Genomic DNA, 27,695 nt, shown 5'->3' on the forward strand with positions numbered 1-27,695 from the left:
CGGGGTGATCGCACACCCTGCCATCCGCTCTTCCCCTGTGGTTATGAGGCTTAGACGAGCACTCGTGTGCAGAGCTTTGTAATCCGAGTGGTGCCACAGGGCCTTGAGTGTGTGACTTCACAGTCCACGAAACCCCAGCACCCCGACGTGCGCTTCTCTTGGGCCTGTTCACGTCCCCGGTGTCGTGGGCTGGCTGACATTGCAGCCCTCGGGTGGACGCCTGGCTCTTTTAGCATATTCTTTTTTTTTTTTTTTTAATGTTTATTTTTGAGAGACAATGAGCAGGGGAGGGGCAGAGAGAGGTGGCGGTGGGGGGTGGGGCGGGGAGGGGTAATACAGGATCCGAAGCAGGTTCCATGCTGTCATCACAGCCCGATACGGGGCTCGAACTCACCAACCGTGAGATCATGAGCTGAGGTCAGACGCTCGACCCACGGAGCCGCCCGGGCGCCCCGGACTCCAGGTCTTAAAGTCCGTCTCGCGGTTGTAAAGGAGCCCCGTCAACGTCAGTCCCCGGCCCGCATTTCCTGTCTTCTGCTCAGAGCACTCTGGTCTTGCTCAGCCGCGCAGGGGACCCTCTCGCCTTCTCTCCCTGTGGTAGTTTGAGGAGCAGCAGGCCTTTGAGAAGAGCCGCAAGTTTCTCCGGCAGCTGGAGATCTGCTTTGCAGAGAACCCCTCGCACCACCAGAGGATTATCAAGGTCCTGCAGGGCTGCGCGGACTGCCTGCCCCAGGAGATCAGCGAGGTACCCTTGCCCGTCCTGCTTCCTCCCCCTGCGCACCTGCGCCTCCCGCCGTCCCCTGACCGGGCCGTGTTCTCTGGCTGCCGGGACTGTGGACGTCTGGAGGGGCGTAGAAGGGGAGGACTTTGTAGGCTTTTCGAAAGCCTGAGGTCCTGGAAGAGGGGGGGCTTGTCCCTTGAAACCTGAGCCTGACTGCCTCAAGGTGCCCTCAGTGCCCTGGGAGGGAGGTGCAGGGAGCAGGCGATGCTGCCTGAGCTGGGGGTCACACGTATCGTTAGTGTCGTCATTGGGGGTCGCACATACCGTTAGCACCCTTCCAGCGCAGGCTCGCGAGCAGGGAGGGGGCAGTGAAGAACCCTTAGCCTTCAAAGAGAGGCTTCTGTGTGTCCCTCAGGGCACCAGGGAAGTGGGCCTTGGGAGTATGTGGGTCTGGTGCGGGATGGCCACCTGGAGAAGCCTGGGGGACGTGTCTGTCCCTTGACACCCTCTCAGCTCAAGACACAGATGTGGCAGCTCCTTAAGGGCCACGACCACCTGCAAGATGAGTTCTCCGTCTTCTTTGATCACCTGCGCCCAGCGGCCAGCCGGCTGGGCGACTTTGAAGAGATCAACTGGACAGAGGAGAAGGAGTACGAGGTGCGGGGCCAGGGGCCGTGGGGCTTTGGGAAGCGGGACGGCCGTGGGAGCGCGGGGTGCCCGCCCAGGGTCTGTGTTGAGCAGCACCCACTCGTCCCCCAGTTTGATGGCTTTGAAGAAGTGGCCCTGCCTGATGTGGAAGAGGAGGAGGAGCCCCCCAAGATGCCCACGGCCTCAAAAAGCAAAAGAAGAAAAGAGATCGGGGTCCAAAATCACGATAAGGTATCCGGGTTGTTGGGCGTGATCTGTCGGTCGTGAATCAGGCCTTGAGTTTCGTGAGCATTTCTCTGGCCGAGTGTGCCATGCGTGCTGCAGGAGCCCGAGGTCAGGCCGTGGAGCCCCTGGCGGGAGGAGTGCGGATGCTGGAGAGCACCCCGCCGGCCACCCCATTAGGAGGAGGTTTCCCCCCTCTTCTCTCTTGCTCGGAGCTATTTCTCTTGGGTCTTGTCTTCTTCCTTTCTGTTGGTATGAAGATACAGAAGCGAGCCCCCACTTTAGCAGTACTGGTGACAGAGTGCACGTGGCTCCTAGAGGCACGTACCTGGTCGTTCTCTCGGTGAGCCCCATGGCAGTCCCCCCAAGAGACTGCTCTCATTTCATTTCACAGAGGCAGAAACGGACATTCATGGCGAGGCCGTCGCCAGGGCCTCGTGTCCATAAGTGGCTGTGCTGGGGTGCGAATAGGTCTGCACAGACTCCCTGCCCTCTGCTGCTCTCCAAGGAGTCTGTTTTCCTGAATGTCTTTTACTCTCCCTTGCGGAAAACGGCTTCTTAGCTGGATGACCTTGGGCAGCTTACTTCACCTCTCTCGGTTTCAGTTTCCTTGTTGTCGGTTGGGATAACTTGCATCCGAGATTACTGAACACAGAGTGTCGTGTGGGGGCCTCCAAAAGCACAAAGAAAGCCCCCCTCAATGGGGCTGGGAGGGGGCAGAGCTCAAGGCACGGGGAGGCAGGAGCGAAGGTGGTCGAGTCAGGTCACACCCTGTGACGGCCTTTCCTGGGACTTTGCCTCAGATTGTATGTGACTTACGTGTTTCTTGAAACATCTGGGCAACTGGGAGAGGTCCATCTTTGGGTCATTTAAGGGTGGCTTCGGGGATTTAGAACAGGCTGGGATTGAGAGTTCCTGGGCCGATTGGAGAGTTGGGGGCTCATGAAAGAGGAGGCCGGTGTGGGTGCTGGGGCGACCTGTTCTGAGGCCTCACGACTCCGCTTTCTCTCGGTCCCGGACGTGCCGGGCGGCTAACCAAGCCCGGTATCTCCTAGGAGGCCGAGTGGCCGGATGGCGCCCGGGACTGTGCCTGCTCCTGCCACGAAGGAGGCCCCGATCCCAAGCTGAAGAAAAGCAAGAGAAGAGGGTGTAGCCGCTGCAGCAGCAGGGTGAGCCGGGCCGGGCCGCACCGAGGGGCGGGCGTCCGCACTGCCTCCCCGTTCGGGGTGAGGTCCGCTCCCGCACGGGGTACCGCCTTGAGCTCCTGCAAGGACGGCACCCACGCGATAGGCGGTGCACGCGCTATTTGAGTCAAAATAGAATCTTTTACACGTGTGCAATGGATTTGCTTTTTAAAGACAATCCTGTGGATGGGGCGCCTGGGTGGCTCAGTCGGTTAAGTGTCTGACTTCAGCTCAGGTCACAATCTCAAGGTTTGTGAGTTCGAGCCCCGCATCGGGCTCTCTGTTGTCACTGCAGAGCCTGGAACCTGCTTCAGACCCTCTGTCTCCTCTCTGTCCCTCTCCTGCGTGCTCACGTGCACGCACTCTCCTCTCTCTCAAAAATGAATACACCTTAAAAAAAAGTCCTGTGGGTAAAGCTTTTGGAATTGGATAACAGTGAACTGCTTCAAGTATTTCTCAGCTTGCTTGCTTGCTTGTTTTTAATGAGATACACTTGTGTCAAGAAAACAGACCCTCGAAGTAATGCCGGGTCTCTAGAGTAGGGTTGGTTGGCAGCAAAGATACAGTCCTTGCTCGGAGAACGGCGGGTAGAACCAGACGCCTTCTGGGTCGTTTAAAGTTGGTGGAGCAGGTGTACTTGCCGGACGTGGGGGCAGGGCTTGGTCACCAGAGAAAAAGGCAGTCAGGAGACCCCTGACCAAGGAGGCTGTTCCTGCAGGTCTGTGACGGCAGATCCTACAAGAGCAAGGAGCCCCATGAGTCGGCGGGCGGCAGCCCCCACCGCGAGGCCAGCCCTGTGCCTGGTGCTAAGGAGGCCGGGCAGGGCAAGGACCTGCTGGAGGAGGAAGTCCCAGACGAGCGGGAAAGCGTTGAGGCTGCCCAGGGCCCGCCCGGCAGGGGACCTCTGCCTACTCCAGGTGAGTGTTCTGCCAGCCCCGCCTCTTTCCCCCCTTTTCCATGTCCTTAGTGCTTCAACCAAGAACGTCTCTGAGCCAGGACGAGCAAGTCCTTCTTGGAAGAGAAACCCCGCTTTTACTAACAAGTAATAGGAGATCCTTCTGTCCGGCCTTAACTTGCTCTGCCGTGGCCTCTGTCCTCTCGAGGAATTGGGAGTGCGAGGCAGCGTGACTGCATTCCCTTCCCTGCCCTCCGGACCCTGGTCATCTGCGTCCTGAAGACTGCCATTCTGGGCCTTGACAGTTGGGCTTTTATCTTCATTTAAGTGACTTCAGCCAGCCCCACCGCACTCTTTGAGATTGGGGCTCCATCACGGTAGCCCACCTGTGTGGCCCTGTGGTAACTGGGCGTCCCAGGGCACCTTGACCCCATCCATCCTCTTAGGTCCTTATTTTCCTCCTAAGCAGGATCAGCAGTGGGGAGCACGCAGGAAGTGACCCTGACAGAGCAGCTCGTCCTGGGGGGCCCACCGCCCTGTTCACCCGAGACTCCTCAGCTTTCCTCCAGCCCTGGAGTTGTGCTCTGCGTGGTGAGGAGAAACCAGGCTGAGCGTGAGGTCCTGCCCTGCCCTGAGGCGTCCCCTAGACTTCGGAATGAGGGGGAGGGCCAGGAGGCAGTGGGTGAGCCAGAGGCTTCCGTTCCCGCCTGGGATGCTTCGGAAACTGAGAAATGGCCTGGAACCGAGGAGAACCCTGCTTCCTTTCTGAGTCCCGCTTCCTCAAGGACCAGAGACTTAGGGAGGAGACGGTTGTCTGAGGCCTCAGACAGTCCGGGGAGCTGGTTGCTGTCGAGCAGAGCTGGGGTGAAGACCGCACACAGGACGTCCCCCGTCCACGAGTCGTTGTCGGGAACGGACGCCTCAGAGACTTCTTCCAAAGCCCCTAGGGGAGGTTTGGTTAAGGACTGTGGAGTGCAGGGCAAGGCTCCCGTGGGAGAGCAGCAGCCGAAGACCACAGAAGCTACTGTTTGTGCCAACAACAGCAAGGTCAGCTCCACCGGGGAGAAGGTGGTGCTGTGGACCAGGTAGGTGGAGGGGGGGCCGCTGCGTGTGTATCCGGAAAATGAGTGCGCGTGTCCATTTTGCTAATCTGGAGCCAATCGTGGTATGTGGGTTCCAGGGAAGCTGACCGCGTGATTCTCACCATGTGCCAGGAGCGGGGGGCACAGCCACAGACTTTCAGCGTCATCTCCCAGCAGCTGGGAAACAAGACCCCGACCGAGGTGAGTGGCGAAAGCCCTGCCAGAGCTCCGGGCCCCAGGGGATCCAAGCACACGGACTGGCGAGGAGAGGCTGGGTTGGCCAAGCAGGAGACGGGACACCAAGCGCGACTGTACAGGTGGGCCCCAAGGAGGGGCCCGACTCGTCAGGGAGTCTGGTTTTAGTTTTGAGAGAGGGCGGTGGACCGTCGGGAGCCCACAGACGTTCCAGGTCGTGTTCGGGAGCCGTATGATTTGGGGCCAGATGCTGACAAGCCTCTTGACCGGAGTCCCCTCTCGTGTGGGGAGGGGACAGCCCTCCCGACCTCACTGTGGGGAACAGACCGACTGCTCGATCGGCACGTACCGCTTGGTCAACGTCAGAACCTTCCTCTCTGGCCTTAGGTTTCCCACCGTTTCCGGGAACTCATGCGGCTCTTCCACACGGCCTGTGAGGCCAGTTCTGAGGAGGAGGAGGACGCGACCAGCACCAGCAACACAGACCAGCTGTCTGACCGCGGGGACCTCCTGTCGGAGGAGGAGCTGGACGCGTGACCCTGGGCGCGTGGCGGTGTCATGTGCTGGCCCCGGCCGGCGGTGCTTGTGCTTGGCTGGCGCCCCACCCCCGGAGCTCAGGCTGCAGGGCCGGAGGCGCGGGGGCTGAGGCCGACTGGGGGCGGATGGCTCTGCTGGCTTACGAGTCTTTCTGCGTCTTTCTGAACGTACTCGTGAACAGCATCGAGGGAGTGGGCTCGGCTCCCTTTCTACCTCCCCTCTCCCCCCGCCCCCCTCCCCGCCCGGGTCTGATGGCACATATTTATTGTTCTGTGATCCCACCACAGTGGTTCTGGACGTATGAAGTGCTTGTGTTGGTGTAGCCAGTCCCAGAACATTGAGCTCCTATACCCAGCAGTTTTTATTGTAAACCAGCTCTTTCCTGTTCTTGGGAAGCCTTAGTCCACGAGGCCACCCCCACTCCGGTAGCACTGGGCCAGGCTGCGCAGCTCCTGCAGGGCCTCGTCCAGGTCCCCCTGCTCCACGCCGGCGGCCAGGAAGCTGGCCCAGCGCCGCACATCGAGCTTGGTGAGCTCTCTAGCCAGGTCTCCCAGGGTCCGGTTCAAGGACGAGGAGGAGCAGAGGGCCCCAAGCACTGGGATGCTCTCCACGGCTGTGGAGGGACACAAAAGGAGGCCTGAAAATGGCTTTTCTACCCTGGGCTCTGCCGCGCAGACTGGACGGGAGAGTGAACTCACTGGATTGTGTGCCGTCCCCTCGGTAAACCAGTGCTCCAGAGGAAGGCCACGTCCCTCAGGGGCCACCAAGTGAATAAAGGGATGTTTAACTGTGGGCTTTGTCAAGAACCTTCATCTAGGAAGGGATACGGTAAAACCTCTCCCATACCCTCACTGCCCACGTACCTGCCCCAGATGGGGGTCCATCCACAACCAAACCGTGCTGGCTGAGGCCTGGGGAGAAGAGCTGGGGGTACGGGGGAGCCACCATGCAGGGAGCCAGCAGCAAGTGGGCAGAGCTGTGGGGCGAGAGCAGAGGTTGAGCGAGAAGTTGAAGGAGGTCTGGGCACGGGGAGTGGGCATCGCACTGACCTCCTGACTGTGGGCTGCTGCTGTTGTAAATACTGGGCCAGGACGTCTTCCCCAGTGGCGCACGCGTGCAGCGGCGAGGGCAGAGGGGTCCCCGGGGCCAGCTGGCTGCCGGAACAGAGCCAAAACCACCATTAATCTGTGGACCAGGAACTAGGGATTTTCCTGTTTGTAGGCCATCAGCGGAAGCAGGACGCTGAGGGTCTTTTCTTAAGGGGGGGAGGGGCAGAAGAAGGAAGAGTGGGGCGATGCCATCAGGATGTCCAGAGGTGTGTGCAAGACCAGGATGGGAGTCCGAAGTCCGACAGGCTCCCTGAACCTGCCCCCTCACCTGGCGTGGCACGCTCTGTCCAGACCCCTCAGCACCACGGACTGGGCGAAGCAGCACGTTCCAGAAGGGCTCCCACATGCAGACAGGGGGGTCCACGCGGCAGCCCCTCCCAGCTGCACCAGAGCGTCGGGAAGGGACTGGCCTGGGGCCAAGGGGAAGGGGATGGTGGCCGCTGCGGTCGCCACCTAAAGAGAAGGGAGAGATCAAGTAGCGGCTTTCTCTCCACTGCGACCGGCACCTGTGCAGCGCTCCGTACCTTCTTCCCAGAGAAGTTCAGCATGTCTGCCAGGCGAGCCATGAAGACTGGCGAGGAACGGAGGCGGTACGGAGCAGTGACGGTGTCCAGGGCTGTGGCCAGGATGGCACCACAGTGGAAGGGCAGGGCGGGCTGTGAAGGTACCAAGAAGGGCACTTAGCCTTCAGGGTCTGGAAAGCAGAGTGTGAAGGCAGAACCCTAATGGCAGAGACGTCCAGGCGCTTTGACAAAGGACAGTGTGCTCCAAAGGGGCCGTGTCACGGGTGAGTACAAGCGGAGGGTTCGAGAACAGGGCTGGTGGCAGAGAAAGGCTGGGGTGGGGGCTGCAGTCCCAACAGGAACCTCGAGCCTTACGTCATAGTGCAGGTGGGGGAAGGTGACGGGTGGCTCCGGTCGCAGCCCCAGGCCCCCGCCCAAGGATAAGGGGCAGACCAGAGAGCTGTGGGCGGACATGTGCACCAGGCCCAACGCTGTGTTCAGCAGACGATAGATGTTTTTCAGGGGGTCCTGGGGGAAGGGAGAGTGACTGTTACGCAGTTTTCTCCCTGGGTGGTCTCGCTCCACGCCCCAGGACTTTTCCCCAAGGTGTCCTCACCCCACGACTGTAGGGTCCAGGGAGCAGGCCCCAGGTTATTATTCCCCGCCCTGAGTACTCGTCTCGTAGCAACTCGGCGGCCTTGGCACCTAGTCCAGAGAAGCCGTTGTGCAGGTCACACAGGATCTGGAAGCCCTGGAAGGAGACGGTGATGGCAGACGGGGCAGGCTGAGGTCCTGCCTAGGCCCCGCCTGGCCACACGGCTACCTGCAGGTGATCACACTCCTCCACGTAGAAGTGCAGCCTGTCCTCCACGTCTTCCAGGCACCGGGGCTCCTTCAGGATGCTCTCGCCTTGGCCGAAAGCCTCTAGGCGACCTGCTTCCCTGCCGGACGGGACCACAACCAGGACTTGCAGGAGCCCCGACCCTCACCCCCCCCCCCCCCCGAGCCCTGCAAGATCCCGTTTGCAGGGACAGCGGGGAAGGTGGCCTCAGGAGCCCCATCAACATCGGTGGGGATCCCGTTTCTCGGTTCACACCCTTTGGGGCCCACGTACCCATCGTGGTTGTACTTCTGAATCATACAGATGCTCCGGGGGTGTAGATGGACCCGGAGGAAATCCGACCAGACTCTGATGCTGTCCTCTGTGGGGGTGAATGGTTTGGGGGCTGCAGCAGTGGTCAGCGGTGGGGGACCTGAAGAAAAACGAAAAGAAGTGTTCTTCCTGTTGCTGTTCTGCCCGGTTCCCTGCCCTGTAGTACCTGGTGGAAGTCTCACCTTTGCCACTGGGAATGGACTTGACCCTCCAGATCCCGTCACTACTCAACACTCCCTGGGGAGGGGGAGGGGCAGAGAGAAATCTGCATTTAGTTCCAGGCAGTCTACAGGCAAAAGTTGACTGATTCTCTTGGATTCTGACCAAGTCTACAGCCTGCCTTCACCCAACAGTCACATTCTGTAGGAAAAAAAGTGCTGCTTCCCAAAATGCCATCCCAAGGTATTTAAAATGATCAAAATCCTTTTTCTCTGCCCCAGTGGAGGCCACTCTAGCTCTAGCAGTAGAGGCCCTCACCTCTGCACTCAAAAGGTCCTGGAGGCCAGGGATTTGGGGATAGAGTTCCTCCCTGTGTGTGGTAAGCTTTCCCTGCCTGGGGGGGAAAAAAAACGGAGAAGGATTTCAGTGACCGTTCCTCGCAGCTGTCCAGCTTCCTGCGCACATTCCCACTGCGAACGTCACCAGTACCATGCTATTGCTGCATCCAGCTGTCTGTCCCTGTAGAGTCCGCCTTCTTGTTTTAGGGAGCTCAGGCTACCTGTACAAAAAAGAACAGGCAGCGTCGGGTCCAGGCCTCGCTCCTCCCCGCCTCCGGCTAATCTGCCTGCCAGCCTGCTGCCACCGAGCTTTCGTGCACACACTTGAGCCCGGTGGAACCCTCGTCTGGGAGAATCCAGATTCTCCTCCATCCCCAGCCTGGGCGTGAGCTGTGCGGCCGTGGGAAGGGAGCACCGCGGGGTCCCACAAGAGTGCCACAGTCCACCGGGTCCCTGCGGCTGCTTGTCTCCGGTCCGCACGCCCGGGGGCTCCTGCGCGCTGGCCGACCCCGGCCGCCGCCTCACCCTTGAGATCCATGAGGATGAGTCTGGGCGTGTACGTCTCCTGGCCGTGGGGCGTCCGGCCGGTCCGGTATAGGACGTCGGGACACAGCTCTCCCGGCGGTTCCTTGGCACCGGTCGGGGCGCACAGCGCAGCATCCTGGGGGTGCACAGGGGAAGGCCTGGCCTCAGCGGGGGCGGCTGGAGACCCCGAGCGGCCCCGCGGCGGCAGCGCCCGCAGGCCTCACCTGCTGGTTCCACCAGTGCGCCCCCACGAAGCCCGCAAAGTGGCCCAACTGCAGCGTGAGCACCTCCCGGGCCCCGCCCGCCATGCCGCCCGGCTCCGCTGGGTCGCGCAGGCGCGGCGGCCCACTCGCCGCTCGGGGCCGATTGGATCGTCGGCTTGTGGGCGGGGTCTCCGCCCCCGCGCAGTACTGGTCCACACGTACGTCCTTTCCCGTAGGGCGAGCGATTCGTCGGGCTTCGGAAGCCCCGCCTCCACTCGGGCCAGGCCGGCGCGGGCCCAGCTCTCGCTGGGGGGCGGGGCCGGGCGCGGCCGGAAGTGGCCGGCGCGGGGGCCGGGCGTCTCGTGGCGCGCTGTGGGCGGGGCCTGGCGTCTCGCGTGGGTCCCGCGGGCGGCCGAGCGGAGGAGGCTGCGGTCGCTGCGTCGGCGTCGCCTCCCATAGTGCGGGCTGGCCTGACTGCCTGTCTGTCGCGTCCCGTGAAGGAGGCGCCCTTGGCAGTGTTTTGCGTCTGCCTTTTGTTCGATGTCGTCTGAGAAACTCTCCCCCAACCTTGCGCGTACTTGCAGCTCCTCTCGTGGCCCCGCTGTGCGGGCGCGCCGCGGCCGAGGGGTGCCCTGAGGTCGCCCCAGCTGGCGGCTGGTGGGCGTGCGCCGAGCCCCCCTCCCCCCCCCCGTGCCGCTGTACCTGCACGCGCTTCCGCGGGGCGCGCACCTGGAGTGGACGCGTTGGGTCGGAGTGGAGGCTGTCCTCGAGCTTGGTAAATAGCACAAACCTGTCTTCTCAAACTCTTTACCGGTGTGACCCTCCACCACCGGTGCGGGCGAGTTTTCAGTCGATGCACCGTTACCTTTAAAGATTGTAGTCCTCATCACGGGTTTTAACTGCTAACGAGGCCGAGAGCACTTTTTCGTACGTTTATCGGCCAGGTGGAGATCCGTTTATGTGACGTGCATGTTCAAGTTTCTTGCCCGTCTTTCTTTTGGATCGTCTTACTGATCTGTGGGAGTCAGTACTTGATTCGGGATACAAGCCGTTTGTCAGTTGTGTGTGTTGAAAGTATCTACTACGCCTCTGTTTGCTTTTTCACTGTCTTAAAGGAAGTTTTTAGACGAATAGAGTTTGTGTTTGCTTTGCTTTTTAAAACATAGTCACATTCATGGACCTTTTCAAATATTAATGCTTTTCATGTTATGTTCCGGGCTCTCGATCCTGTTCTGTTGGTCTGTTCCAATTTCACGGGGTATTTAAACACCGTATTTTCAAAATGTCCCCAAGGAGATTTAAAAAAAAAAAAAAAAAGAGGGGAGAGTGTTAGGGGTGACAGAACAGCAGCTAGTAAATGTAGATGGAAGGATAGAATTTCGATTTAGATTGCAGGTATCAATGTAAGAACTTACTCAGACGAAGATCATCAGTGGGTGGTAATTTGTTGGTCAACGGGAAGGTTTCAGATTTCAATGAAACATGCCACAGCTGAACTTAGGCTGTTGATCACATGGCGAGAGCGTATTTTTATGATGACGGATGTCAGAATTAACCAGGTGATCAAATTTAGCATCACCAGTAATGGAACCAACCGAAGTGATGTGATGTGTGGCCAGTGGAACACGTCACCCACCCGCTGTGCTCGCGAAAGCCTTTAACCTGTATCTGCAGGAACAATTAGACGAGTCCAGAATGTTGGACAGTCTGTACAACTGGCCAGATGTCTTCAAAAATGTCAAATAACAACACCAACAAAACCCCAGAGCGTCTACTGAAGGTAACAGGACACTTAAGAGATATTTCATTGTTAATGTAATTTGTGAACATTGACTGGAATCCGAATTGGCAACGGGGTGGGGGGTGGGCGGGTAGCCATGAAGATGTTGGGATGACTGGAGAAATTTAAAAAAGCATAGTATTATTGAACATTATATTGATGATGGGTTTCTCTGGTGTGGTAATGGAATTTTGATTATATAGGAGAATATCCTATTCTTAGGAGAAATGTGATAAAAGACTAGTCTGCAAGTTCCTTTCAAATGGTGACGCAAGTAAATAAATAGCCCAACGTGGGGGCTCGAACACACGAACCGTGAGATCATGACCTGAACAGAAGTCAGACGCTTAACCAACTGAGCCACCCAGGCGCCTCTCTTTTTTAATTTAATCAATGGGATCTTTTCTGGAATGAAAATTTAAAATTTTCATGAAGTCTAGTTTACCAAGTATTCTATGGACCGTATCTTTGGTGTTATATATAAGAAATTGTTGTCCCACGTAAGGTCATGAAGCTTTTGTTCTCTTTTATTTATAATTTAAAAAAATTTTTTTAATGTTTTACTTTTTTTTGAGAGACAGAGTATGAGCAGGGGAGGAGCAGAGAGAGAGAGGGGGACAGTGCAAGTGGGGGAAGAGCAGAGAGAGAGGGAGACACGGAATCCGAAGCAGGCTGCAGGCTCCAAGCTGTCAGCACAGAGCCCGACGTGGGGCTTGAACTCATGAACGGTGAACCTGAGCCAAAGTCGGACACCTAACCGACTGAGCCACCCAGGCGCCCCACTTTTCAGTGTTTTACAGTTTACTTCTTACACTTAGCCCCATGATACATTTGAGTGTGTGTGTAAATCTGTGGTCCAAATCCATGATTTTGCTTGTCCATAACCAGCTATCCCAGCACAATCTTTTGGGGATTTTCCTCAATATATTGCCTTCACATCTTTGTTGAAAATCAGTTGACCGGAAACACGAGACTTCTGTCTGGACTCAGTGTTGTCTGTGGTTGTACCAGGACCGCGCTGTCATGTTACCGTAGCTTTAGATTATGTTTTGAAAAAAGGAAGAGTAAGTCTGCCCAGTTTGCTTATTTAAAAAATCATTTTGACTACTCCAGGTTTTTTTTTTTTTTCTGTATGAACTTTAGGGTCAGTTGCCAATTTTTGCAAAAGAGCCTGCTGAAATTTTAATACTGATTGCACTTATCGGCCAGTCTGGGGAGAATTAACATCTTAACCCCACTGAGTTTCCCAACCTGTGAACACAGACCGTCTTTCCAGTTTAGATCCTCTTTAATTTCCCTCGGTAATAATTTATAGTTTTTGGTGTATAATTTTGCAGTTCCTCTGTTAAAATTGCCAATACTTTGTATTCCTGCTCTTTGAAATTACTTTCTTTTTTTTTTTTTTTTCAACGTTTTTATTTATTTTTGGGACAGAGAGAGACAGAGCATGAACGGGGGAGGGGCAGAGAGAGAGAGGGAGACACAGAATCTGAAACAGGCTCCAGGCTCCGAGCCATCAGCCCAGAGCCCGACGCGGGGCTCGAACTCACGGACCGCGAGATCGTGACCTGGCTGAAGTCGGACGCTTAACCGACTGCGCCACCCAGGTGCCCCTGAAATTACTTTCTTAATTGCAGTTTTATTTCATTGCTATAACAGAGACATAGAATTGGTTTTTGTGTATTCATCTTGTATTGTGGCCTTGCTGAACTTATATTTAGATGTTTTGAGCCTAAGATTTTCTCTCTACAGGGCTGTCATCTGAAAATTAAGACAGTCTTACTTCTTACTTTCGAATCTGGACTCAATGCAATTGAGTGATTAAGAGAAGCCCTAAGAGACTATGCGGCAGGCTTAGCAAGGAGCCAGTAGAAATCGGGGCATGAGGATCGAGTCTATAGTAGAAGGATCTTAAGAAAAAGAGGACTGGACGGGGTAGATTATGATAGAGGATTTGGAAAAAATTGAGTCTACATTTAGCAAATGACAGAAGGAACGATGGTAACTCTTCAGTAGGACCTGTGGTGGGACAGCCGTACAACTTCCTGTTCCACGTTCGTCAATGAAGATGAGGCCTATCGACGATGGCTTTAGCCACCCAGACATGGAAGCCGGGTTCCCAGCCTCATTTGCGGCTAAGGCTCGGGTCTGCCAGTGGGGTGCAGACGCCCCCTGGGAGGAGAGGAGCCGCGGCCATCTCTGGGTTGCTGCTCTCAGTGGCAGAGGCCGGGGGCTGGGGGTTTACAGCAGCGTGGGGCTCTGGACACTGGATGTGTGAGTTCAAGCCCCACGCTGGGTGTAGAGTTTACTAAGAATAAAATCTTTAGGGGCGCCTGGGTGGCTCAGTCGGTTAAACGTCCAGCTTCAGCTCAGGTCATGATCTTGCGCTTCGTGGGTTTGAGTCCCATGTTGGGCTCTGTGCTGACAACGCAGAACCTGTCTGGGATTTTCTCTCTCAGTAAACTTAAAAAAAAAATAGGCTTTAAAAAAAAAGCCTATTTTTTTTTTAAAAGTTTAATTTATTTGTTTGAGGGGAGGGGCAGAGACAGAGAACCCCAAGCAAGCTCCGCATTGTCAGCACAGAGCCCAAACGCGGGGCTTGAACCCACTAACCGTGAGATTGTGACCTGAGCCGAAATCAAAGTCGGACTTTTAACCGAATGAGCCACCCAGGTGCCCCAAAAGCCTATTTTTTGTGTAGAGTTTTAGGTCTAGGATTTGGTAACAGAAGTTGCTTCTAGAAAAGGGGAACGAGAGGAAGGAGGCTGGTTTCCATGAGATCTATTTTTGTGGCTTGAACTGTAACGCACACAGGGCAACGACAGGAACAGGTGGACTGAGGCCCCTGGGTGACCCGGGCCGCAGCACAGCTCACTAGGGCCTCGGAAGCATTGGGAGAGAGGAGGCAGGGGTGGGGGTGGAGAGCAGGCCGGCACAAAGGACGAGAGGGGCTGGAGCGGGAAGTGATGGAGCGGATGGAGAGGCCGAGGGCTTTGAGCTCAGGGTAAGATAAACCTGGCCGTGACCGTCCCCGGGGGGGGGGGGGGGATCAGTCAGGGTTCAGAGGGCAGAACCACACTAAAGGGGTTTGTCACAGGGCTTAGAGCCTTCCGGTGGTGGCGGCTGACCCCGCAGGCTTGTAGGGCACTCGCCTCGGAGTCTGGCTGCGCTGACCGAGGCTGGGTCGGGTGAGGCTCTGCTTCTGACGGAATCCTCGAGGAGGAGGGTCAGGCAGGGGGAGCCGGCTCTCCAGGGGGAGACCGTCTCCCTCAAATCCAAGTCCCGAACGGTAGCAGCCTGCCATGTGTGAGGCCCCGTCCACATGCCGTGTGGTTCAGTCCTCACGGCCCCCTGACGGCGGGGCGTTCTTGCCCTCAGACCAGGTGAAGCAGAGGTCAGGGGACACTGGAGAAGCAGATCGGCCGCGAGGCCCTAAGACCGCCAGTAAGTGGCAGCCGGGACTCGAACTTCTGACACCACCGGTGTGGGCAGGGGCAGAGAATTCTGTGCCGAGGCTGATCTGAGTCACCGTTTCCTCCGGTCCCCTGAAGGTGGCTGTGTAGACAGAACCACTCTCCCCACGCTCCCTCCTTACTCCACACCGTGTCCGGAACCTGCAGAAAGGGGCCTCGGTCAGGCTCCCGGGAGCAGTGGTGGCAGCGTCAGTAAGAAGTGAGCAGTCGGTGTAGGTGCTTGTGGGGGAGGAGTTACGGTGTGAATCTCGGTCTCCTGAGCCACATCAAGTCTGGAAAATAGAACTCATGGAAATTTCTGTAGGGTCTGGTCTCTTCAGACTCCTAACAAGCAGAATTCAGGGAAATTCAATTTGGCCAAAGGAAGGCTCTTTCCATCTTAAAAATCTAACGCAACACTTTAAGAAGGATCATTTATTTTTAAGGACAGATCCATAATCACTTACAATACGAAAACCACCCGATAAGCTCTCACGAGTTTCGGGAACAAGAGCACACCTTACTGCCACATGGTCACTTCACGGGGGAGCCGCTGCGGCATAGGGGCCTCTGTCCGTGGACCGTGTGGCCCCCCCCACCCGACGGGGTCTGTGAAAGGAAACGTCCACTGTCGTCCGCGCGCGTCGTGACCGTGGCTCAAAGGTGGGCGCACAGCCGCTCCAGCTGTCCAGGGTTTGCGTTACTCAGGAACAGAAGCTCCTTTTTCCCTTCTTCTGTGTGAGCTAAGGTGGGGGGCGGGGAGCAGACACACACAGCTGGCAGTTGTCTCCTGCAGCACCGTTACCCCAAAAACTCTGTCGGCACCGGCCACGTGACACTCCCAAGGCCTCGCTTCCAGAGCCTTTCTCCCGGTAAGCGACCACCTTTTCTGTGTTTATTCCTCTGGCTCAGCATCTGCCTCCCTCTGAGCCAAGAACATCTGGCCTCTAGCACTTTGTCAACCCTGCCGACCCCCTTAGAAATCTCCCCAGCCGTGCCCCCCAGCCCGCCATGTGCGGGAGCTGCTCTACACCCTTCCCTCCCTTCCCCGGATAACCCACCCCGACCACCTAGAGAGCGGTCAGCCTTTCGTCTCCCCGGACCCCCCCCCCCCCCCCCCCGCGCCCAGAGGGGAGGGCGAGACCGAAACAGCCGGCATTGGGCTGAATGCTTGCGTGCGCACAGGGCAGGTAGAGCTGACAGCTCCCCCCGCCCTCCCCGGACGGCTGGCCTTGGCCTGGCCGCCTCTTTCCGTGAGCACCGGATTCTGGACCATGAGAATCTGGGGAGAGATGTCCTGTTTTTTTGTAAATTTAACTGCCCCTCCCCCACCCCTCTCCACACCCTGCAGCCAGCCAGAGAGGGGTCAGGATAAAGGGAAAAAGGGAAGTACAAGTTACAGGCTGCTGCCGAGGGAAGAAGAGGTCATGGCTCTGACTCAGTGGGACTCTGAACATAAAACCCCGAAAAATTAACCTACCTTTCTCATGTTGAAGCCAACTGTTCTCCAGATAATACTGAATACAACTTTCAAACTCCTTCGGGCTGTAGTTGGAAACCAGGATGGGAATAAAGGGATCCAAGGCATCAAATCCCTCCTGGAGAAGGAAAAGGATGAAGACAGTGTCCGTTAAGTGACGAGCCGGAGGAGAGAGCAAATGCACTCGAACATGCGGACGGCAAGGTCTGTTTTTCTTCCGCCCTCTGCTCGCTCGCGGGCCGCCCGGCCTCACGGGCTCCACACAGCGCCCGGCCCCCCACGGCCACTGGGCCGTATGCACAAGACAGGAGTCTTCTGCGTGCGGGTTTACATGGATATTCAACATGTGGATATACGTACATATTTAAAACATTTTTTTTACGGTTTTGACTCCAGTAGTCAACAACCATTTTGACCCCTCGTAAGTTCAAAAATAGGAAACAAACTTGATAAGGATGCGGAAAAAGACCCAGCAGATGGAACGTGAACGGAAACAAGTAGATCAAACTGGATTCCAGATTTCAGGCCGAACACGGGCAGAGGAGGGACACTCCCCCAGCTTCCGAACAGAGCCCTGGCCCGGGGGCCCCGCAGCCGGACACGGCCGCGCTGGGCAGACACTGGCCCCCAGTCTGCGGCTCCGTTCTCACAGAGTCCAGGGCGAGTGGTCACGCAGCTTCCCCTGCCACCTGGGACTGCGCTGACACGTCCACGGGATGCCGAGAGCAGCCTTCTTACTGCTGGAGGTGAGGGTTCCAGGTACGGGAAGGGGGAAGGGGACGCAGTGATGCGAGACCGTATCCGTGTGAACACATGGTTTTCTAACAAACGTTAGACGAGTATGGGTGTGTACAGACGGACACAGATATGAGTACAGTACACACGTGTGTGTCTGTTTTCACACTTCCTAGCAGTGATGCCCCAGCAACTATGAGCACACCTGGCACTCACATCTTGGTACCTAAGATCCAGTTCACGCTCAAGAGGTGGGGAATTTGGTTCCACCTCTTTTTTTTTTTTTTTTTTTAATTTTTTTTTCAACGTTTATTTATTTTTGGGACAGAGAGAGACAGAGCATGAACGGGGGAGGGGCAGAGAGAGAGGGAGACACAGAATCGGAAACAGGCTCCAGGCTCTGAGCCATCAGCCCAGAGCCCGACACGGGGCTCGAACTCCCAGACCGCGAGATCGTGACCTGGCTGAAGTCGGGACGCTTAACCGACTGCGCCACCCAGGCGCCCCTGGTTCCACCTCTTAAAGGGAGCATATTTTAAACACTTCTGTAGAGCAGGCGCCACACACGATGTTGGGCTTGAACCCACGACCCTGAGATCGAGTCGCACGCTCCACCACCTCAGCCAGCCGGGCGCCTCCCGCGCCGTGGTAAGTAAATAACCGTTCTCCTCGAACGTGAATCAGGGCTGCCTGGAGGAATGGCTAGGACGGGGGCATAGAAGGGACGAGATGAGTGTGGAACCTATTTCTTGCCAAGAAGTAAATCAGGGCCTACAGACTGATGGGGGCATGTGCAGAGGGCACAGAAGCCACCCCGAAGGGGCTTTTCCAGGCCAGATCTGGGACAAATGAAGCACCCAAATCAATAATGACAGTAAAGGTTTGAAGCTCATGAAAGAGGAGCCTGTATGTCCGCCTGGAAAGAAAGGAGTGGGGAAGGAAAGTTCCTGGACGTGACAGAAAGCCAAGGGATCCGTGTAGAAGACACAAGAGAGCTAGAAAATACCATTTTGCAAATCTCTCCACTGGACTCTGGGGAGAATCACAAGTGGATGCTCAAACCACTAAGGGAAGGCTTGAGGAGTAACAGGTATTTACCTAGTTTCAAAGTAGGTGTCCATTTATTCGTACTTGTTACACAAGGAAAATAGTAACTTTACTGCCGAGAACCCAGATGGACAGACAGCACCTTAGCCAAGTGTCCAACCTTCCCCCTGGAGTCACTGGGAGAACTGGGTCTCACAGGCGCCTCCCGATGCTGGATACCATAGAGACCCAGCCCTCCGGCTACCATTGCACATGATCAGGAGACAACACCAGCCAAGCCGTAAGATAACCCACGGTGGCCAGTACGCTTCAAACACACAGATCTAAATATTCAAAGACTGAAGCACTGTCCCCCCTTGAAGGAGACCACAGAGCAAGACCATCAAACGCACGATCTGGGACTTTCTGTCTCTGTGAAGGATGTGGGGTGACTGGTAAAGTTAGAAGTCCTACAGATTAGGTAACAGCGTCCTGTCGATGCCAGTTTCCTGATTTTGACAGTTGTGCTGTGGTTCTATATTTAGAATGTCTCTGATTTTAGGAAATACGTGTTATTTAAGAAAAAAGAGGCATCGTGTCTCAGGTTACTGTCACATAATTCAGGGGAAAAATGGAGAAGAAGAAAGCAAATATGGTAAAGTGTTAGCGTTCAGGAATCTGGGTGAAGTCATACATGAATATGGTTGTTCTCCAAGTCTGTAATTATGTCCAAAAAGAAAAAGAGATCTCTTTTGACAAAGTGACTAAGGGGAACCAGATTTTCTAAAGATTGGACCTTTCCCAGCAGCTCCTGAGGCAGATAGGCCTTCCGCGGCTTGAAGAGGGATCCAGTCTGGCTCAAAGTCAACACGATGGTGCCTCCATGCTGAAAGAAAGGACAAAAAGCTGAATTAGAAAAAGGTGAAAAAGTGGGGCGCCTGCGTGGCTCAGCTGGTTAAGCGACGGACATCAGCTCAGGTCATGATCTCATTGTTCGTGGGTTGAGCCCAGGGTCGGGCTCTATGCTGACAGCTCCAAGCCTGGAGCCTGCTTCGGAATCTGTGTCCTTCTCTCTCTGTCTCTCAAATAAAGATGTTAAAAAATATTTTTAAAAAATGCAAAGAAGAAAAATGCATTTTATTTATTTTTTTAGAAGTTTAATTAGAGAATGTGAGCATGCATGGGGGTGGGGCAGAGAGACGGAGAGAATCCCAAGCAGGCTCCACACCCCTTGCTCAGCCCCACGTGGCGCTCTATCCCATGAACCCTGAGATCACGACCTGAGCTGAAATCAAGAGTCGGACGCTTAACCAACTGAGCCACCCAGGCGCCCCGGAAAAGTGCATTTTAATTACCTGTCGATTTTTAGTACAGCTGAGTGGCAACTAAGTAGGTTATCACTTCTGGTGTGGCGCTGACGGCAAACTGCTACGTGATCTTCAATTTATCAAAGTCTTTTCCGAAGTTGGTAAGATATAAAACCACCCTGAACAACTGCAGAGGCAAAGTATGCCAGGATTTAAGTACAGTGGCTTGTATCCAAGGCGAGCAGGAAGACAGGAAACCAAATACCAGATTTTAAACTTCGGCACTGCTAGGGCAATTAAGGAAGATACAAGAACTTTCTGGGTGTAAAATCGGAGCCGAAAACTATCAGGCGTCGCACATACTCACCCAGTCGTTTTTCACCATTTTCCTCAGGTTGTGCACGAGCGCAAGCTCCTCGGGGGCCACCTGCCGGGTCAGTGGGAAGGGGGGGGACGGGCCGAGGTCAGTCCTCGGTCTGTGCGGGTGCCCGCCCGAGACCAAAGACTACAAAATCCCGCACTGCTCTGTGACCACGCTGCCTGCGGCCACGTGCCCCACCCTGCCAGGTTTCTGATTAAAACCTGTCAGCAAGGGAGAGAGCGGCCTGGGCCCACATCACCGCCTCCCTTGATGTTTCTGCTCTTGGCTGCAGAAGCATGGTCTGACCGCTGCACACAGAAGCCATCGCTCAGCCCCACTGAGGAGACAGAAGAGAAGGAAAAAACTGACAAAACAGCTTCTGCTGTGCCGTGCCCTTCTAGACGCTCTCCCTTTTCAATGGACGGCGGACCCCTCTCCTAATTCAAATACTCCTAAGGCGAGGCGACATGCCGCCTGGGCTACGAGGCCAAGTCCTGGCCTCCGTGTGCCAGTGCCGGAGTCAGAGTAACCAGAGTAGAGAAACCCAGTTTTCCTACCAGGCTTTTATCTTCTCTTTTCAGTGTGGTCTTTCCCCAGAGAGCGTTGACTCCATCCACTGCCACCAGGAGGCGAAACCCGCCCAAAGAACTCTGACCCTTGAGCTCTCTGAGAACAACCCCGACTGCATCCGTGGCGTTCTTCACCCGCATGATGCCCTGCAGGGGAGAGAGGTGGGGCTGGCGGTCCCAGAAGAGGCCTCCCCTGCTGTGACAGAGGACAGGGCGGCCGCTGTCTTGTTTCATACCTGTTCCACCACCTCTCCCAGAGGGCTGCCTTTCTCCGTGCTCTCTCGCTTATTCCAGACATACTTCTCTTGAACTTTTATCTAAAAGCAAACAAAAACCAAAAAAGGCCACTTAGCCTAAAGATGAACCCATCTGTACCTGAGAAGGGAGGAGGGTAAGGTTGTTTACAGTCGGGTTTAATCTATTTTTCTTTCCTTCTTTTTTTGAAAAGTAGGCTCGATGCCCAGCACAGGGCTTGAACTCAGGACCCTGAGATCAAGACCTGAGCTCAGATCAAGAGTTGGAGGCTTAACCGACCAAGCCACCCAGGCGTCCCTATATTTTAAGCCCTGTAAGAGACTTCAGTATGGAAGGGAATGCTTTCTAGCCCTTTTCTGCCTAAAGCTTAAAACCAAAACCCACAAGGGATTCTGACCAAAAAGGTCTGGGATGAGGCCTTGGTATCCACATTTATGACAAGCTCCGAAGAGACTCTGATTTATAACCAGAGTTGAAAACTCTTGGCCTAGAGATTGTATCCGAGAATCACTAGAGCAAAGAACCATTTTACCAATACATTTCTGGTTTCAAGAAAGACCTCATCTGGAGAAACTTATGTAGCTGAAAATGTGCTTTAGAGAATTTGAGGCTGTAGCTTTGGAAAAGTCAATGAATCCATCTGGACTGCACGGGGACAGCTCATGGCGCTTCTTTATTTCACACGGACGAGCAAGTTTCAGGTTGTGAGCTGCCAATAGAACATATGAAAGAAATACAGAATGGCATAGCGATCCCAGCTACAATGCTTGTTTTCCATAGTCCATTTCTTTGCACAGAAATGCTCAAGACACGAAGAAGATAAAGTCTATTGAAAGACTGTCCGGCATTGGGGCGCCTGGGTGGCTCAGTTGGTTAAGCATCCGACCTTGGCTTGGCTCACAGTCTCACGGTTCAGGGGTTCGAGCCCCACTTTGGGCTCTGTGCTGGGAGCCTGGAGCCTGCTTCGGATTGTGTCTCCCTCTTTCCTTTCCTCTCTCCTACTTGCACTCTGTCTCTCTCTCTCTCTCAAAAATAAACAATAAAAAACATTAGGGGTGCCTGGGTGGCTCAGTTGGTAAATGTCCAACTTCAGCTCAGGTCATAATCTCATGGCTCATGGGTTCGACCCTCACATAGGGCTGTGCTGACAGCTCAGAGCCTGGAGCCTGCTTTAGATTCTCTCTCTCAAATAAGTACACTGAAAAATAAAACAATAAAATAAAGACTGTCCAGCATCAAGCTTCTGGGAATCTGGTCACCTGACTCAAGAAACGCTCATTTGTAGTTTTGAAATTCTTCAGCCAGATGGAAGCTTCTGCAGGTTGGTCCAAACGCTGCTTGTTGTAGGTGGAGGGCAGAAGACTCCGGCAGCTCTTCACCCAGAGATGAGCTGGAAACAAACACACGTGGAAACAAAGCAGGCAGGAGCTGACTGTATTCAACTCAAAATCCTCTCTGCCTCTTTCAGTTGTGGGAAATGGCTTTAGCTTCCCGTATACAGTTGACCATCTGTGTATGACTTCTGACCCCCGAAACTTAACTACTAATTGCCTACTGCTGACCAGAAGCCTTCCTGATAACACAGTGTTGATTAACAAACATTTTGGATGCCATATGCGTTACAAACTGTATTCTCACAGTGAAACAAGCTGGAGAAAAGAAAATGTGACTAAGAGAATCATAAGAGAAAGTACATCTACAAGACACTATTTACTCCAAGAAATCTGTGTGTAAGTGGACCAGCACAGTTTAAACCGTGTTGTTTAAGAACCCACTGCATATTTCTTGAAGTCTCCTTGCTTCAAAGGGTCACTTTTGGGCTGGCCCTTGTGAGATCAGACCTTCTGGTTACAGTCTGGACACGAGGCACACCACGTGGACGAAAGGTCACTGTAGCTTCCTGGCAGTTTTTAAACGTAGTTAGAAAACACGGGTGCTCACACAACACCAAATAAAACGTGGGGTGTATGCAAAGGAAGAGAGTTCTAAGACCCATGCTGACGACTCTGGAATGCTGATGAACAGCCCGTGTCAGAGTTCCCCCGGCTAATCAGAACTGCTCACTGAAGGCAACAGAGCCTGTGCTGACCTCGAAGGAGGGAGCTTACGGTCTTGGGCGCTACATCAAAGTGAGGACTGCTGGGCCAGAATGCTCCATTCTTACTTCAGAAGTTTCCAGGAAGCTTCCACTGAACCTCCTGGTGCTACGCTGACCTCACCATGCACCCCACTTGTGGCCACCGTGAGGTCATGACCGAGCAGCTCACACTGGCCTGCATCGGGAGCAGAGGCCTCTTCGGAGCCCCCGTGGCCCCCGGGCCCCATCCGACCACCTCAACAGTGAGGAAAGGAAGTTCTTACCGTCCGGAACGTGCAGGATCAGCCAGTCCTGCTTTGCACAGAAATGAATAACATGGCAAAGACTGAGGGTTTTTCCTGTCCCTTTCTCCCCATCTAAAGCACCTGTGGTTAAAGAAAACGTCATTGGAAGGACACTTCTGTCAACAAACAGCACTTTTTGAGAGAGAGAACACGAGCAGGGGAGAGGCAGAGAGAGGGAGACACAGAATCCGAAGCAGGCTCCAGGCTCCGAGCTGTCAGCACAGAGCCCGACGCGGGGCTCGAACTCACAAACCGCGAGATCGTGATCTGAGCTGAAGTTGGACACTTAACCGACTGAGCCACCCAGGTGCCCCCCAAATAGCACTTTTTGATTTCCTCTTTCCCCCCGTTGGCCCAAGACAGCTCGGGCAGGCCGGAAAGGATACAGAGAACATACCGCACAGCAGGGTGGGCAAAATTGGTGTTTTTCAGGTAATGCAGAAGCTCCAGGGCTGGCTTCCTTACCATCAGACAAGCTTCACTGAACGTTTTCACCTAATGGATGAGGAAGAGGAGGGGGCATGGGGTGTGCAACACACTGAGCCTGATGCAGCAGCCAGAGCATCCAAGTGCCTAGTTTTCATTTAGTCACTGAAGAGATGGTTGCTATTGAATTTGAAAATCTACCCATATAATTTGGCTAAAATCTGAAACACACTGTCCCACACCAAGTAACACAATAGTCACCTTCTGATTATTTCTATTAATGAAGCAGATACTACATCATTAGTTGAAATCTACAAACCATCTATAGATATCTTGTAACACAGCTGTGTATACCAGTTAGGATTAATAAAAGTATTAAAAGAATGTAAAGTCCTTAACAAAGTGTCTGACACATGGTAAGTATTTAACGAACGTTTTATTTTTTTTTTTAATGTTTCTATTTAAGAGAGAAAGAGCGGGCGTGCAAGTAGAGGGGCAGAGAGAGAGGGAGACACAGACTCCGAAGCAGGCTCCGGGCTCCCAGCCGGCAGCACAGAGCCCGGACGTGGGGCTTGAATTCACGAACTATAAGATCATGACCTGAGCCGAAGTCAGACGCTAAACCGAGCCACCCAGGTGCTTCTAAATGTTAATTGTTTTAAATCTATTTTTAGCTAATTCTTATTACTGGAACCATCTGGACATTTCTCTGGAAATATATACGTGACAGCTCAGGGGCAGGTGTGACCAGCTGCTGCCCCGCCCATGCTGGACACACCGGCACACAGACATGCCAGAGCACTGACACAGAAAGTTCCGTCCCTGCTTGTCTCTGGTCACCAGGAGTACTTCCGTGGAAAAATCTGGGAAGCACAGGTGTGCGTGACACCACTGTGCACATAAAGTATTCAACAATGTCTGCTGACAAGAACAAATATCTAACAAGAACGACTCACAAGTGTATCAGATAAGGATTAAAATTGCGTTGGTGTTTTCTGAAGAAATCCTAACCACGCAATTGGACCGGAGAAGGACTTGACGGGCAAGTTCAAACTTAACGGAAAGTGAAACCTTCAAGAACACGATACAGACATTAAAACAGAAATGCCATATTAGGCAATATGACAGAACTACAGTACACAAACAATGGTGAGGGGGTTGGCCTTCACATAAATGGCAATTATGGAAAGAACGTAGGAGTAATTCTCTGCAGAGCACTGGTGGTCACGCTGGTCTGGAAGCAACCGGAGACGATTAGCGCTGGGCCCTCACGGCCCTCCAGCTAGAGGCCTCCCGGCAAAGGTCTTTAAACGGTTCAAGTGCCATTACAGACCACTTCTTCTGGCTGTGCCCTAGTTCCACATTTAAGAGTTTTGATGCCAAGGCTGTTTGTGGCCTAGAATGAGCTCCCTTAGTAGTGTCTCGTCTCCTCTCTTGAAACAAAGCACACAGAGGGAAAGCCGTCCTCTGGCTCCTGAGCTAAAAATCACCTGCACCATCAAGCCTGCTTTTTCAGAAAGGAACGATTTCTGAGGCTGAAAGTAATTCAGCGGGATTAGTCCAAAGGACCAGTTACGCCAACAAACCACGCCTGCAGTTAATCATGAATTCTTTCAGTGTCTGCAAAGCAACCCAAGATTACATCTTCGGGTTGAAGTTACAACCTCGAAACTACATTTTCTGAAAACCCAGGAGAATGAAGAACAATAATGCGTCTATTCCAAGTATCACTTCTGCTTGGCTCTACATCATGATTTTGTTTTCTAGAGCATGGCGGTCATTTTCGTGGTGTTTTGCTAAGACAGATTTTAAATTTATTATAGTTATAGATAAACTAAGAACATTTTTGCCTGCCTCCCGATGATTAACCACAAATAAACGCTGACTTAAAATAACGATAGTCACAGCACTATTCACAAAAGATAGTCAGTAGCTGAATTCATCTGTTTTAGATTCAAATTCCATCTTTTATAGTTTTCTACCCATTTAATCCCACCCTCCGCCACCGGCAGCTCCCTCTCCCTCCCCTCCTGAGCACCTGCATGGAAAAGCGAGGAGGCAGGCTGTGGGGGAACAGGGTCCTCATGTCCTGGAGGGGGATGTTGTAGTGGAGACCTTCATGCTGCTCCCCATGCCTGGCCTGCAGAACAAAAATGCAGACAGGTGTGAACGGGGCCAGAGACAAAGTGACACTTAAATGGAAAGGGCCCACTAGACCATACTAGGGAAACTTCATCTCTCAGGGCTGGGAACGAGCTCTTTTCATTTCTTCTTCTTTTTTTTGAATAAAAAAAATCTTTTTCAGTTTCTGAAATAGAGATTTATTTTTGAGATACACTGAGCGGGAGCAGGGGAGGGGTAGAGAGGGGGAGACAGAATCCCAAACAGGCCTGCGAGCTGTCAGCGCAGGGCCTGATGTGGGGCTTGAACGCACGAACTGCAAGATCATACCCTGAGCTGAAATCAAGAGTTGGACGCTTAGCTGACTGAGCCACCTGGAAGCCTCTAAAATTGTTTTTAGTGTTTGAGAGAGAGAGACAGTGTGAGGAGGGGAGGGGCAGAGAGAGAGGGAGACACAGAATCCGAAGCAGGCTCCAGGCTCCGAGCTGTCAGCACGGAGCCCGACGCGGGGCTTGAACTCAACGAACCGTGAGATCATGACCTGGGCCAGTGGACGCTTAACCGACTGAGCCCCCCCACGCACCCCACTGTCTTCCATCTCTTAGCTTAGACAAAAAGTGCTGGCTGGCTGTTGTCCTCAAATCCACAGCGTGTATATAAAGCTGCTCTCGGCCTAAATGACGAAGCCAGTTGCTCGGCAACATACACCCTACATGTGGAGGTAAGAGACAATTCTTGCCATCTGGATTCTTCCGTGCTGGGTATGGAGATGTTCCAGTCACGTGACAAGATCATCTGCATACCGCTGTTTCCATAGAAACCCCAGAGGAATTGGAGATAAAGGGACTACAGTTACAGGGAGAGCTCAAAAACACTTCAGTGACTTCATTCACTTATTCAGTTTATTTTCTGCTTTTGAAAGTAGGTGAATGCTAGAGACATACACAAAACACCCTACTGAGACGGTGTCTCGGGTGACGAGTTCTTCCCCACCCCGTCCACGTGCGCAGCGTGTGTTAAGGTGGGGAGACTCCGGGGGCAGGCCAGGTACAAAAAAGGAGAAGAAAAGCTATTGGTTCCCTTCACATGGAAGCACAGAGCACACGACTAATGGCATTTATGAGAGGCCACCGTAACGCTGAGGAAAGGGACAAATCAGTATCCGGCCTGAGGGGGCCTGTGCCAGAAAATGCAACCCTGGGTACTGCTGGGTACAAACACACTGTGTTCTTCTCAGCGCATCAAGTTAGTGCTCCCTCCAGACACTAGGAAGTCCACTCAGGAAAATAGCACCAGACAGACTAATGGGAAAACTGGGTTCTGTACGTGCCCTACTATGTGATCTTGGGCAAGCAAGTTGATTTCTTTCGGACTCTCCATACCGGGGTCGGTAAACTATGGCTGCGTACCCATTTTTGTGAATAAAGTTTTACTGGCACACAGCCACACCCACTCGTCTGTGGCACACCTAAGCAGTTGTGACCGAGACCACTTTGGCTCATAAGCCTGAAATACTACCTTGTCCGTAAGGCCACGTCTGCCGACCCACCGCACAGCAAGATCGACAACTACCAGCTTAAGTATTCACGCAGTACATGTACTGCGTACCCTATGCCGGCCAAATCCTGGGCACGAGCAGGCCTCTGTGGCAGGGATTAAGCCAGAACAGGTGTGGACTGGCCCAGCCGAGTGTTAGGTTACCAGAGCCCGGGACGGGGAAGAGGCGCTCTGGGCCGCGGAACGCGCTCTTGAGTGACCGCATGAAGACCTGCCTGGTCTCTCCCGCTTTCGGTTTTCCCGATACACAGAACGATAGAGACACAAATTGCAAGACTTGAAAACCCACATACGCGCCAGCAACTCACCGGGTCCTTCTCACTGGTGCGGGAAACTGCTCTGGGACTATCATCTGGGGCCTGGTTGTCCAGAGGAGCGGCAAGGCTTTGGGGGGCCTGGGACCCCACGTGCAAAAGTCGTCCAGGGTCCAACTAGAAAAGAAACCGTTTCCATGTTGTGAAGTTAATGCCTGCTACAAAACTGAGGTTTCGAGCCACGTCCGCAACAGGGAAACTGTGGTACACGTTTTAGTTTTACGTCAAAAGAACGCTTATTTTCATAATTCTCAAAGTCCAAGCCCGTTACTCATACTCGGACTCTGTTGAGGCTCATGTTGTGGGGACAGGGCCCTGTCCCACATGGAAGCGGACAAATCCGGAGACCGTTCAGGAGCACAGCACGGCCAAGGCCGGCCGGGGGCAGGGTGCCCTCGTCCACGGCCACGGCCGGGACCGCCCCCTTCTCATCCGCCCAGTAATCGGGGTTGCCTC

The 27,695-nt window shown here is 54.0% G+C and overlaps 3 protein-coding genes across 14 annotated transcripts in view; 1 reads left to right on the forward strand and 2 right to left on the reverse strand.

The window, feature by feature from the left end:
• LOC124521680 (GON-4-like protein) overlaps positions 1–6,276 on the forward strand; it is a 69,818-nt gene extending 63,542 nt beyond the window's left edge. For both annotated transcript variants that reach the window (XM_047092689.1, XM_047092690.1), the window contains 8 exons: positions 602–745; positions 1,235–1,378; positions 1,481–1,600; positions 2,647–2,760; positions 3,494–3,692; positions 4,140–4,755; positions 4,851–4,953; positions 5,335–6,276. In XM_047092689.1, the coding sequence (XP_046948645.1) occupies positions 602–745; positions 1,235–1,378; positions 1,481–1,600; positions 2,647–2,760; positions 3,494–3,692; positions 4,140–4,755; positions 4,851–4,953; positions 5,335–5,484 (1,590 nt within the window). In that variant the 3' untranslated portion in view covers positions 5,485–6,276. The remainder of the gene's footprint in view (positions 1–601; positions 746–1,234; positions 1,379–1,480; positions 1,601–2,646; positions 2,761–3,493; positions 3,693–4,139; positions 4,756–4,850; positions 4,954–5,334) is intronic.
• On the reverse strand, positions 5,633–9,610 carry MSTO1 (misato mitochondrial distribution and morphology regulator 1). Its single transcript, XM_047092691.1, has 14 exons — positions 9,496–9,610; positions 9,272–9,407; positions 8,898–8,967; positions 8,727–8,802; positions 8,432–8,486; positions 8,211–8,349; positions 7,920–8,037; positions 7,713–7,847; positions 7,472–7,624; positions 7,118–7,249; positions 6,862–7,046; positions 6,534–6,638; positions 6,348–6,460; positions 5,633–6,097 (listed from the first exon to the last, which is right to left on the reverse strand). Exons 1-14 carry the CDS (start codon positions 9,577–9,579, stop codon positions 5,883–5,885), a joined length of 1,716 nt encoding a protein of 571 aa, XP_046948647.1. The 5' UTR covers positions 9,580–9,610; the 3' UTR covers positions 5,633–5,882.
• Positions 9,611–13,867: 4,257 nt separating this feature from the next.
• DAP3 (death associated protein 3) overlaps positions 13,868–27,695 on the reverse strand; it is a 34,316-nt gene continuing 20,488 nt past the window's right edge. For 7 of the 11 annotated variants that reach the window (XM_047092679.1, XM_047092684.1, XM_047092680.1 and 4 more), the window contains 11 exons: positions 27,234–27,356; positions 25,286–25,387; positions 23,208–23,316; positions 22,801–22,893; positions 21,699–21,829; positions 20,421–20,501; positions 20,173–20,331; positions 19,622–19,681; positions 18,744–18,833; positions 16,187–16,304; positions 15,127–15,449 (listed from right to left, as the gene is read on the reverse strand). In XM_047092679.1, the coding sequence (XP_046948635.1) occupies positions 15,364–15,449; positions 16,187–16,304; positions 18,744–18,833; positions 19,622–19,681; positions 20,173–20,331; positions 20,421–20,501; positions 21,699–21,829; positions 22,801–22,893; positions 23,208–23,316; positions 25,286–25,387; positions 27,234–27,356 (1,152 nt within the window). In that variant the 3' untranslated portion in view covers positions 15,127–15,363. The other 4 variants (XR_006964581.1, XR_006964580.1, XR_006964583.1 and 1 more) reach the window with 4 other exon arrangements.

This window comes from Lynx rufus, unplaced genomic scaffold (genome assembly GCF_022079265.1).
Source record: "Lynx rufus isolate CCGP_SWC_20201006 ecotype Redwood Valley unplaced genomic scaffold, mLynRuf1.p SCAF_31, whole genome shotgun sequence".
Taxonomy (NCBI): domain Eukaryota; kingdom Metazoa; phylum Chordata; class Mammalia; order Carnivora; family Felidae; genus Lynx; species Lynx rufus.

Excerpts from the sequence above, each read along its gene's own strand:
- MSTO1 (XM_047092691.1), bottom strand. The coding sequence starts at position 9,579 with ATGGCGGGCGGGGCCCGGGAGGTGCTCACGCTGCAGTTGGGCCACTTT. Across the intron at positions 8,487-8,726 it reads AGGACCTTTTGAGTGCAGAG|GGAGTGTTGAGTAGTGACGG; the intron begins GTGAGGGCCTCT and ends CCCCCTCCCCAG. Across the intron at positions 6,639-6,861 it reads GACAGAGCGTGCCACGCCAG|CCAGCTGGCCCCGGGGACCC; the intron begins GTGAGGGGGCAG and ends CTGTTCCGGCAG.